General features: G+C 43.3%; 1 protein-coding gene across 4 annotated transcripts in view; it reads left to right on the forward strand.

Moving 5' to 3' along the window:
- Nucleotides 1-12,553, forward strand: part of ACTN1 (actinin alpha 1) — a 136,797-nt gene that overhangs the window by 97,754 nt on the left and 26,490 nt on the right. For 3 of the 4 annotated variants that reach the window (XM_030559716.1, XM_030559715.1, XM_030559714.1), the window contains exons 7-9: nt 1,510-1,591; nt 3,690-3,775; nt 11,041-11,133. In XM_030559716.1, coding sequence (XP_030415576.1) covers nt 1,510-1,591; nt 3,690-3,775; nt 11,041-11,133 — 261 coding nt within the window. Of the gene's footprint in view, nt 1-1,509; nt 1,592-3,689; nt 3,776-5,531; nt 5,618-11,040; nt 11,134-12,553 lie in introns of all 4 variants that reach the window. The other variant, XM_030559717.1, reaches the window with a different exon arrangement.

Here is a 12,553-nt window from a genome sequence, read left to right on the forward strand (position 1 = left end):
TATCTCTTTGGCAGCTTATTTCACAAAAATAGAATGATTTTTGGGAGCATGATTGTGACAAGTTTCGACTATTGCAATATTTTCATAGAATAGAACTAAATCTCATTTCCATAGGTGTTTGATGCAAAGCTGAATAGTCTGGAGTCCCAGAGATCTCAGACTGGTTGAGAGGCACTAGATTGTTGGTACCTATGTTTGAACACTTAATGATTTCTCACAGAGCTTTCTTTTTTGATGATTGCTGCCTTTGGAATTCTAGCTCCTTGTTTGGTCCTTTAGAGTTTAGTTATCTTCATGGTATGGTCAAGGCACACTTACGTGCTTTAGGATTTGACTGACTACCTTTTAAGCTCTGTAACTGAAGTGCATTTTTGCCCTGGCAATAGGTACAATAGAAATTAATACAAATATGCTATGTTTTCGAGGGCTACATACTGTCTGTTAAGTGGGGAGATCTTGGATGAAAGTTTAATACGCATGCAAAAGACAGGACCTTTACTTAAAAACAAAAACAAAAAATCATGCAGAGTAGGGATTTATTCCAGGTGTCCTGGGAAATTACCTTTTCTTCCCACTCAGCTGTACACCAGTTGGTAACCATAGTCAAGCCCAGAGGTAGCTGCCATCATAGTGTTGCTGGATGTAAATAGTTGGTGAAGCATTTTGAAATTTTTTTTTTGGGGGGAGGGGTAGTAAGAAGTGCTGTATAAATGTAAAATACCACTGTTACTATCAATATGACATTAAATCTATAGTAGGGCAAATTACAGACTTTTAATTAGGCTGTGAGGTATGCATAATATTTCCTATTGTTGCATCTTTATATCAAGATTGAGTCTCTTTCTAAAATATATGTTCTAACTCATTGGTTCTCAAATGTTTGTATTGGTGACCCCTTTCACAGAGCATGCCTCTGAGTGCGATCTCCCTTACAAATTAAAAACACTTTTAAAAATATTTAACACTATTATAAATGCTGGAGGCAAAGTAGGGTTTGGGGTGGAGGCTGACAGCTCACGATCCCCATGTAATAACCTCATGACCCCCTGAGGGCTCACAACCCCCAGTATGAGAACCCCTGCTCTAAATCAAGCAAAAGCTATGAGCTTGATGCAGGAGTTATTGGGTGGAATTCTGTGACCAGCAGGAGATCAGACTAGAGGATCATAATGGTCTCTTCTAACCTTAAAAGCTAGGAATCCCCACACCCTTTAGATGCTTTTGTTAAATCTGTTTGCAAAGTTGACTCCTAACCAATCAAATGCATACACTTGTGATTCCTGTTAATGCCATTAGTCACATGACTGAGTCCCCAGGCACTGCTTTTAAAATGAACCCATTTATTTAATCTGTTATGGTGCCTGCTGCTTCAGTGGTTTCATGTATGTATTTCTGTCAATCCAACTGAGTTATCGGAAGCAAATCAAACAATGATGGTCTCTGGTTTCAGAGAAATATTGTTCCTCTTGTTGCATTTTGATGCTAATGCTCTGGCTCTTCCTATCCTAGGATGATCCTCTTACTAACCTAAACACAGCCTTCGACGTGGCTGAGAAGTATCTGGACATCCCCAAGATGTTGGATGCAGAAGGTAAAGTAGAATCCAATTTTTATTTTTAATTGTTTTTTCCAAGAGATTCCTCACCTCTTCTAGGTGGACATGTATTATTTCATATCTTCCTAATCTTGAACGCCCCCTCCATCACCGCACCCAGAACAAATAGAATAAAGGTTACAACAGAAAAATGAATCTCTTGTTCTGTTTCTCTCTTCCTCCGGTACCCTCATTCTCCCATGTCTGCTCTGTAGTTTTTAACCTGGGGCTGATACAGTGATCAGAGACACGTAATACTTGGATAGATCTATCTGACTGGGGTGGGGCTCCATATTGGACACCTAACTGAATTGTGAACCAACAGCACGTTATGTGGTGGCCCTACATATAATGAAGGGGGGAGAACCTCAAAACAGACCAACTTCAGTTATTTCCTAAATATCGTCATGGTATCATTGTCCCCATCGTACTGTGTTTGACATATGTTGGCGTCCCAACCCTGGACCATAATTCCCTATTAGTTACAGTAAAGGCTCCAATTTGGGTTGGATCTAGTCTTCAGTTCCCACAGACCAGACTCCTGACTACAAGTGTTTGCTTATATCTAATACCAGTTTGTCATCTCTGTAATCAGAAGCCTGCACTGTCATTACTGCCTTGTGTAAAGGTTTCAATTATCTTGCCATGAATCTAAAATTTACCTAAGATCTTGGTTTCCCCATATCCTTTCAAGATCTAGATTTAGTGGTTCAAGAGAGAGTCCAGTGAAGAACATACTCTTCCCTTGACCCCGGATTCATATCCTTGACCCTTTTTTGGTGTAGTTGGTTGCTGCCATTTAAATGAAGCCATTTGTTGAGAATTAGAGGAGGGTATGGAGAACAAACTTGGTAAGAACAACTCTGCCAGTTTTCTCCAACCCACTCTTACCATGTCTGGTACTGTAAACTGCTTCCCTGTGAACTGCTCAGTAATATTAGGCATGAGACTACAGCACTGACCAGTTCTGGAAGCAAAGGAAGGGATCCACTTTTTCAGAAATGCCTCTCATAGAAAGTAACTGGTTATCTGAAGGCATTTGGGGCAGCAGGGATTACCTTTAAGAAACATGTGGGGTCCAGTTTGGAAGGCTCCAACTCTGTCGTTTGCACTTCAGACCACTGGCCAGGTCTTCATTTGTACAGTGGCCAGCTGGCTCTGAAGAGGGAGGCTATGTTCCAGGCTTGGTTTGGGAAGTGAAGACCTGTGAAATAACATGTCTCGGTGGTGGGGATACACACAATTAAAACTGGTTAACTAGCATTTGGGCAACTAGAAATTTACTTTGCACACTTTTTTGATGCAGGGTTTCCAGCCCCAGTAACCAGTCATGCTTCCTCCCGCCCTTGCCCGCTCCTCACTGTTGTGACCCCGAGGAATTGCCATGTTTCTGGGCTGGATTTTATAAGACTGTCTTGTCCAGGTGCTCCCAAAGAAATCTACCCCAGAAATAACTGGGTCTAGCTTTGGGAATGATAGAAACAGATGGTTAAGGCCATGCAGGATTTCTCCTGCTTTGTCAGAGCAGCTCTCCTTCCTAAAGGAATAGAACAAATGTGTGTACCTCTGCAGTGTAAATATCGATGGCCTGATATTCAGAGGTGTTGAGTTCCCACTGACAGCAATGGGACTTGGAGCACTTGGCACCTTTGGAAAATCAGGCCATCTGTACGTTGGGGTGGTTTGAGGGGCAGAAAAAAATTCACCTCAAGAACTTTTAGGGGATGGAGGAGTAGAATTATACTAAAATAACCCAACGGCCTATTGGTGCTTTGCTGGGTTCATCCCACTGATTTAACTGACAGCTCTGCCTTGGCTGGATCCTTCTAGAGAGGGATGAAATGTTCCAACATGAAATGTACTGCAATCCCATTAGGTTTGCCAGGGGCTAGATTACTCCTCCTCTTGGGAGTTTTGTTGGTGAGGAAAGGGTTGCTGGGGAGGGTCAGGGAGTCCTGCGCAAAGAGTGTGCAGAGTAGGACTTTCCTGTGATACATGCATGCCCCACACCAGGTGTCCTGGACCGTTCTGGCTCTCCTCCCTTGCTCTTCTCCCATCAGTCGATATGCTCTTAACTTCAGGTTTTTTTTGACAGACATTGTTGGAACTGCCCGCCCTGACGAGAAAGCCATCATGACCTATGTTTCTAGCTTCTACCACGCCTTCTCAGGAGCCCAGAAGGTATCGCAGGATTCCAAGCTCCCTCCACACAGCGCACCTGGTCCTGTTGCTAATGTCCAAACCTTTTTTCTTTCTCTCTCTCCTCTCTAGCTACGGGCATCTTTATGTTATTTTTGGTAGAGTTGGCTGTTGGTTCAAAGTGGTGTCCCAAACATAATATTTTGGGGGGCAGGGACTGAGAGAGCATATCCCTAAAGTCAGTGTACAGTAAAGCCACAGGGCTGCTGAGTGCACATTAATCCTGTGGTACTGGGCGTTCTCCCATCAAGATTCCCTCACAACTAGCTGAGCACCAGCTCCTGTCATACCAGTAGGACTAGAATTGGAAATCAAACCTAAATCTTTAACACACTGTTGTGGTGTGTAGGCCACCAAGCTTGCTCAGACACTATAGCATACCATCATCTGAGTTTATTTCTGATGAGCCACTTCTTTGCAAGGGTGGGGAATGTGGCTGGGCAGGAGGTTTCAGAAAGAGCACGGAGTGGCAAAGTTAAGACATTCACTCACCCATATACACATTCACTACACCTGAGCTACAGGGTCTGTAAGGCCTTGTCTACGCTTCAGGGGAAATTTGATCTAAGCTACATAATTTGAGTTACGTGAATAGCGTAACTCAAATTGACATAGCTTATATCTATTTACCGCCGAGTCCACACTACACGATGTTGATGGGCTGCTCTCCCGTCGACTCTCCCTACTCTTCTCAATCCGGTGGAGTACAGGAGTCAACAGGAGAGTGATCTGTGGTCAATTTAGCAGGTCTTCACTATAGACGGTAAATCAACCACCGATGCATTGATCACTGCTCATTGATTCACCCTTTCCCCCCCCCCCCCGCCCCAAAATAAAAAAAGTGTAGGCAAGCCTGAATTCTTCCTGATTCTCTTCACTTACTCCTTAGGCATCTGTGTAAGTATTTCTTTGACTAACTGAGCCACTGGAAGGATCATCCCAAATACCAAGCAGCCACTCCTGGCAGAGTTCAGCATAACACCTATTCCTTTTACATAGTGAACTCAGCCCAGATTCAGCTCGGGTTTGAAGAGTTTATCTGACAAACCCTCAGGTGCTGTGGTTCTCGAAATAGAGAGGATCACATATTGCATCTGAGACACCTACTTTCCCTTTTTCTTTCCCCCCTTGTGTCCTCTGTGGTGGAGGTTGGACAGATGTGTCCTCGCTGTATTTTGCCAAGCAATTGCCTCCTGGTATGTAGTTACTTAAAGAAAATATTGCCAAGTGACACCTGATAAATCTCCCTCAAAAATCAAACACACGGTAACTGCTTCAGTGCCATAGGATTATGCAGTGCACACTGAAGCAGAGTGGGAAATACTCTGCATGAAGGCAGTCTGATCTCTGCAGTGGCCTGGCCACTTAAGACTCACAAGCCTTTCAAGAGCAGACTCTTAAAATGCTAAAGCAATAAATAAATTTTATTCATTCTCATGGCTGGATCAGGCCCACTGACTGTGGGGCTATGAAAATATGTAATTTGGAGGTTGGCTAGGAACAAGAACTGGATGCTGGGAGGAGAAAGGGGAGGTACCTCTTTGATCCACAGAGCCAACACTGCTGGTCACTTTCCGATCCGAATTCCCAGCTCTCCGCATGGAAATCTATTTGGCCTGTCCTGCAATGCATGATGGGAAGTTTTCTCCCCCTCTCTCACGCCACCCATGACTGTTTATTTTATTCTGTGTTCTGCTTCTTACTTTATCCTTTCAACCTCTTTTCCTTCTTTGCACAGATATTATAGGCCCGCTAAGGCCGGATGAGAAGGCCATTATGACCTATGTTTCATGTTACTACCACGCCTTCTCAGGTGCGCAGAAGGTGAGACATTACCCCTAACAAAACCTTCCCTCTTCTCTTCCCTGCCCCCCCGTCTCCCCCAACAGTTAAGTCTCTGAGAAACATCCCAAACCTTTGGTCCATGAACAGAGAGGCAGGGAATCCCATGCACTGAGCAGTCTAACCACATACATAACTATTCTGGGATGTATGATCTTTAACCTGGCTGAAGAAGTTATATGAGGAAACTATGGATTCAGAAAGTGTTCTTTAAACATATTTCAGCTCTTTCCTTTATGCCTCTCTCTGCATCCACTCCCATGTGGTGGACACAAGATTCCTGCCCAAGGTGGGCACAACCCCACTGACCAAACTAACAGGAAGAAATTGACCTTTGGACTCCATCACCTCTGACCGATGATGTGTATCTCAAAGCAACAAGCTTAATTTCCACCGGGTCAAGCATAGTCTTGTTCTGAAAGCTGATTAAGCTGGGACTGTTAAGGGTCTTATTTTGCAGCTGCCAGATTCCTTCCCTACTGAGCTCCCACTGGGTCAGTGGCCTCTACCTGGGCCAATTTCCAACGATATGCAAACTACCTAAGACAAAGTAGTCTATAATCTCCTACCCCTAGACAGTGCTCCAGCTGCGAGTTTCATCCCTAATCAGTCTCTATTGAACCACCTGAACTTCCCCTCTCTTACCCATGTCTTCTCTCCTGGCTTGTCTCCCTTTTGTTCTTCCCTTCCCACTCATTCGCCTCCCTTCACCAAAGCACCTGTTTCTTCCTCCTGTCAGATTCTTTTTCTTCCGCAATATTCTCTTTAGTTCTTTCTCTGCTTTTATTCTAAGCCCCTTTGCCTGGCACTGGGCCTACCCCAAAGCAGCTGATTAGCCAGCTCAGAGATTCCTGCCTCCTACTGAGCAAGAGTTTTCTAAAATGCCAATTTTCTAGTAGTGCTTTTTATAGGAGGAAAGTTCTGTGCACTGTTAAGTGTAGGTGTGCATTCTCCTCCCCTCCCCCTCCAAGCTCAAGGGGATTCAGACCAGTGGTTTTAGAAATATGGTCCAAAGCTTGAGACTTAGACCCATCTTTCATTAACATGTCACAAACAGGACACAACTTTCCCTTCTTTCTGTCAACCGCTTTCTATAAAGGAAACACAGTCCAATTTTTCCCAAGGGAGAGCCATGCTGGCAGCATACTGAGCACCTCAGGGCTACATGTAATTTATATAAATCAGTTTTTATACCAAGATTCTACCCACAGGTTGCAGGTTCCACATGTAAAGAGCTAGCTTGAACCATAAGATAGATAGATTTTTTTATTATTATTATTTTTAATCAAGCTAGAATATTGCATGCTGGGACCTGCTCTGTTTTATGCAAAATAGGTGCAGCTCTGGTTCCTAGTAAATTGCAAATGTGGTACTTCATTTGGACAGTGCTGAAGTAGGTTCACCTACATATATGGGTTTGGTATGAGGATCCTGGCTAGTAAATTATTTTAAACTCTTCACAGCAGGCTCAGTGGAATACAAGTCAGCCATGCTTTCCCACAAAGACCATTCTCCCAGAGCCCATGCCAGACTAACCACCAGCCCCAGTATTTTCCAGTTGCCCCACACACAGTTCTTCAGTGTAGACTGATGGCAAACCTCAAATGTGGGTAGAAGGTGAAAGAACTGGGTAGTTTCTGGTGGTGGTAAAGGTGCTGCCCCTCAATCCTATGTTCTTCTCTTCTCCTGTCCCACTCCATCCTTTGAAAATATTTGCAGCAGCTCCTGTGCCCATTTCAGCAATTAGTACTGGTGCCAGGGCTTCTATCGATACTGTAAACAGAAACATTGTCTACTGCCACAATGTCTGAACCAAGTAATTGGAGTAAGAATCAGAGAATTTGCTTCTTCGCTATTAAGGTTTGAATCCCATGTAGTCTAACTGGCTTATAGGGAGGATTAAGAAAATTGATTAAATTGTCAATTTGCTAGCAACTTAACTATGACTGGAGGATAGGGTGTAGCTCCCTTTTTAAGCTCTGCCAGGGCAAATCCTACATTTTCCAGCTGTTGAGTGACAAGTTTAAAATCCCGGGCTAATACAGAGCGATTGCTGAGCATGACTCTCACTAGGTCTAGGAGCACAGTGTGTCTTTTTAAGCACTGCGGTCTCTTACTTGATTAGGTGACTTACTGTGATGTCGCTCCATTTTTCATTCAGATTTCTCATTACTGCTACCAGCCCTGAAGGGGAGGTCACATGATCAGCTTTCCGCTTCTTTCATTCTCTTATACTGAGTCTTGAAAGGTACAGGGGCCCCAGCCTGACATGACATTTGTGTGGATGGCTGCTTTTCCTTTAAATGATTTATATATAAAAATATGTGTGTATACTTGCTTTGGTTGGTTTGCTTGTTTTCTAACTGCTTCTAACTTTCACAACACTAAACTGCATGGGTGTTTAACTACTGGTTGGGTTTAATATGTTTTATTATGTTGTAAAACTTGACTTCTTCTGCAGTGAAATTTTCTGAATAACTTCTTGCCATTTTATAAAGTGTTTGTCTGGTGTGCAGTGTTCTGGGGTGCTCTTGGGATCATGTGTTAGTCATAGACTAGTGGCCACATCACAGAAACCATTATGGTCCTAGATCGCTTTATTGACATTCTCAGCAGGGAGACCCAGGGTTGAATGGGCCATGGAGACCGCTCCCCTTTCATCCCTAGAGGGCTAGATCCTCAAGGCCAGGATTGAGACACATGGACAAGATAATGTGGGCAAAGCTTATGGTGCCACTGCCTGTGTTGTATCTCTTCTGTGGCTGGAGTCTCTGGGACTGTCAGTCCAGAACCTTTCAGGAGCAGCAAATTGTCCATAAAGATTCCTTTAATAAAGGAACATGTGGTGAGCTGTCTAGACATTACGTAGATTATATCTACATTCCACTCCTTTCCTTAAACATCACTGCTGCTGCTCCTCTCCTGGGAACACTGTTGGGAGCACAATTGGAGATCACGTGGAACATTCTGTTGTCAAACCCTAATCACAGCAGGTCAGCACAACATATTGCCTGCAACTCTAGTAGTTGTAGCACCTTCTCTACAGTAATGCTCCCGCTGTTACTTGTAGTAAGTGGATGATTTAGCGAGGAAATCCAGTGTAGGCAGAGCCACAGAGAAGCAAGGGTTGGTGTAGGGGAGAGAGAGACTGACTTCCAAACAAGTTGAACATCGGCAATTGGGGATTTTTGTGTTTGGACACATGGACGCCCAAAATGTGGGGGAACTGGAGGAAATCTGCTATCAAACACATGTACATATACCTGTTTTAAATGGAATCCCTACTGTTTAGCTGGCTGCTGCCCCAGCCGCATGTGAATAACAGGGTTGGAGAATTAACCAAAAAAAAAAAATCCCCACCATCCTGGCCCTGGGTCCTATAAAGTTTGAGGTTACCTCTCTCTCCTCAAGTCATATTGGATGTAGGGACATGGGGTATGTCTTTTTGAGATATCACTTGATGTCCTCTCTGTAAACTCCACCTGGATGGCAAAAATGAGCCTTTGGTACCAGCCAAGAGGAAGTTAAAATCAAAACAAGAGAATGCTTTCTGACATTTTAAACTGTCCTGAGCACTTTTCATTTATACTTTTTACCGAAATGGCTCTTTCCCCTTTAAAGACCATTTTTACATATTCTTATTAATGTAGCTAATATTTGTATACCTGCCAGCTGGCCTAGTTTAGCTCTGGGAGAGATGACTGAACACACGTTTTTTGAGCCTCTTCACAACAACTAAGATAGCCAGTTCCTTTGGGACTGTGCGACTTGTACGTCATTTTGGAGCTTATGATTTTTATTGCTATTCTTGCTACCTCACATCAGCTGCAATAATGAGAAAATTTTTCTCCAATGACATCAGAAGCTGAATAAACAAATATTAAATTCCTTTTAAAAATAGATATATATTTAAACGTGCCAGTTATGAGCTCATTAAATGGTCAGCTATTTACTGCTCCAGAATCACACACACACAACCACTTTTGGTGTCCGTTCCACTTAGATATAAAGCACTGTGTAACTTACAGAATGTGAAAGCTGTAGAGACACCATGTGCACTCACTCCTTGCATTGCTCAACAACAGTCTCCTGTTGGCCACCAGTGAGTGATGTAACGAGTTGGGATTGACTCCCTCTATAGGAAATCCTATCCCAGTTTCCTCAGCCACCTGGAGATACCCACATTGTGGAGGTAGGATGGTGATTGTATCTTTAGGGCTTCAGTGGGAAGAGGAGATAAGGATGATGATGATGATGATGATGATGATGATGGCCTCTAGTACACTGCTATCTGGGCCAGAAAGAAAATGGCCCTTCAAGTTGTCTGCACAGCAGATGTTTTTCCAAGGACTCTGTCCACCCCCGGAGAAGGATCTAACTGTCCTTCATGATCACAGGAGCTGTGCAGATAAATGGGCAAGTAATGCCCCAAGAAGAAGCCTTTTATATATTTCAAGTGTTAAGCACACGCTCTTGCTAAAAGTGTGGCATTCCAGGGTGGACTGTTCAGAGCTTACTTTGCAGCTGGGATTTCCATTCCTTGATCTAAGTTTCAACATGTCCAGTGTCCCTCAGAAAGCCACTGTAATGATGATACACCATTGCTCAAAAGACTTGATTTGGGGAAAGAGGCAGAGAGATTACGAAACAAATCCCGGTTAGATGGAAGGAAAGTCTCACTCTCAGCTGGATCATGAAAATCCAGATAAATGGAGGTCTGAATAGCTGGTGGGGAAGGAAGGAAAGGTTTCTCCATCCATCAGATACTTCTATGCCTTGAGATGGAATTGCACGTAAAGGATATCAAAGATTGTATATTGTAGGACAAGCTAGAAGATAGCTCAATTGTTAGACAGATTTTAGGGGTAAGGAAAGAACAAACGTAAGTATTTTCTTGGAAATTAGGTAAAGACTCACTCAGAGTCCAGCATCAGGATCAAATACAAATAAACAGCACTTTCTTAAGATTAAAAGCATTTAAGGAAGATTTCCCCCGGTTTGACACTTGCCATAGTAGTGCCCAGGCATCATAGATCAGTTATTGGAGTTGTGACTTTGAGCATCTGCTTGTGGGGTGGAGAGGATGTCTCAAGCCTCTTATATGAATAGTTTGCTCCAGAGCAGACAGGCCTAGACTGCTGCATCAGTTGAGCATGGAGGCTGAATCCACTTGAATGCATTGCAGAGAGATGCTTTACTGGGGAGAAAAAAATCCGTTATGGTAGAAAGTCAAATAAAAAACTAAGTTTCCTGGACATGCTTTCGGACCAGAGATGGGCTGCTAAAGCCAGGGATGGGAGACTTTACCTTTCACCACAGGTACGTAGCAGGAGGCTAAATCACAAGTTTTGGGTTACGGTGTTTTGACACGTTTTCCCCTTCCTGTTTTGTCTCCTGTTTGACAGGCGGAAACAGCAGCCAATCGTATCTGCAAGGTGTTGGCAGTCAATCAGGAGAATGAACAGCTCATGGAAGACTATGAAAAGCTGGCCAGTGATGTAAGTATCCATGGTGCTGTCAATTCCTGGGCAGCGTTGTGTGTATTACATGTATTACTGTAGAGCCTCGGTCATGGACCAGGATACTATTGTATTAGGCTCTGTACAAACACAGCACTGTGTTTTTAAACCTACAGACAGATCTCTAGTACTGTCGAATATATACCATCTCATGTTTCCTTAGAAAGTGTTTTCTTCCAATAGGTAAATATGAAAGACTCTGAACTATGTCAGGTGTCAAATGTAATATACTTTAAAATGGTGGCCATCAGAGTGGAACAGCCTTCAGATTCTCAATTTTATTGAAAGAAATCATTGTATTACTAAAACTAAAGAGAAAAAAATCATTTTAAGGTGTGCAATATTGTACAACTTTATTGTGTAGTGTTTCATGCGTTAAGAGTTAAGTAAATCATAATGGGGAAGAGAAGTTAAAGGTGTAGGCAAGGAAGAAAATAAGTATTCACTAACATTTGGAAAGAGTCTATATAGGATAGAAACTGAAGACTGTTCCAGATAGCAGGAACTGCAGGGGAGAAGGCTCATGCGTATACAGTTATGAGACTGCAGAAATGACCATAGGAGGCCTGTGGTAGACAAGTAGAAGCAGCAAGTGGGAGAGCAAAGGGATAAAGTCCGTAAGCAGGGTGGGAGGAAGACAATAAAGAACTTTGAGTACAAAGAGGACAATTGTAAAATTGATCCTGAAATGAACTGAGAGCCACCACAGTTGTTTTGGGATGGATGTGATGAGATCCCATTGCACTGTAGGAAAGCATGTGGCAGCTTTCTGCTCCACCTGGAGCTGCCCATTGTTTTATCTCCCTGCTGGCTGCCTAGCAGCTGTTTGCTGTTGGAAGACTATTCCCGGATCTGTGCTGACTTCAAAGAAACTAGAGTGGAAAAATGAAAATGGAGGCAGTTAACTTCATTTCTACAGCGTAGACCCTTCTGTGTCAAAGAGGGCAAATCAGTTACAACAGTGTAGCCCCAACAGAGCCAAAACACTGACAGGCTTGCAGTATTTTTGAACCAAGCAACTGCCATGTTAAGATCTAGCATGATCTGAGAACAGTGTTTGATCTTGATTTTGCAGAACTGAACTATGAATTAACCACATAAAGGCATTCTATGCTGTAATCGTGTGTAGGGTGCCCAGACAGCAAGTATGAAAAATCAGGACAGTGTGTGTGTGTGGGGCGGGAGTGGGGGTGTTAATAGGTACCTATATAAGAAAAAAACCCAAATACCAGGACTGTCCCTATAAAATCAGGACATCTGGTCACCCTAATCATGTGCCTCAGCATGGTAGTCTGTACAGGGTAGATACCATAAGATCATACTTTTACAAAGTGGTTGACAGCCTGTTCTTAAACCAATTCCCTGGCTTTGGCAGAACCCTGCTGGCAACACCCAGTTT

This window comes from Gopherus evgoodei, chromosome 4 (assembly GCF_007399415.2).
Source record: "Gopherus evgoodei ecotype Sinaloan lineage chromosome 4, rGopEvg1_v1.p, whole genome shotgun sequence".
In the NCBI taxonomy this organism is placed as follows: Eukaryota; Metazoa; Chordata; order Testudines; family Testudinidae; genus Gopherus; species Gopherus evgoodei.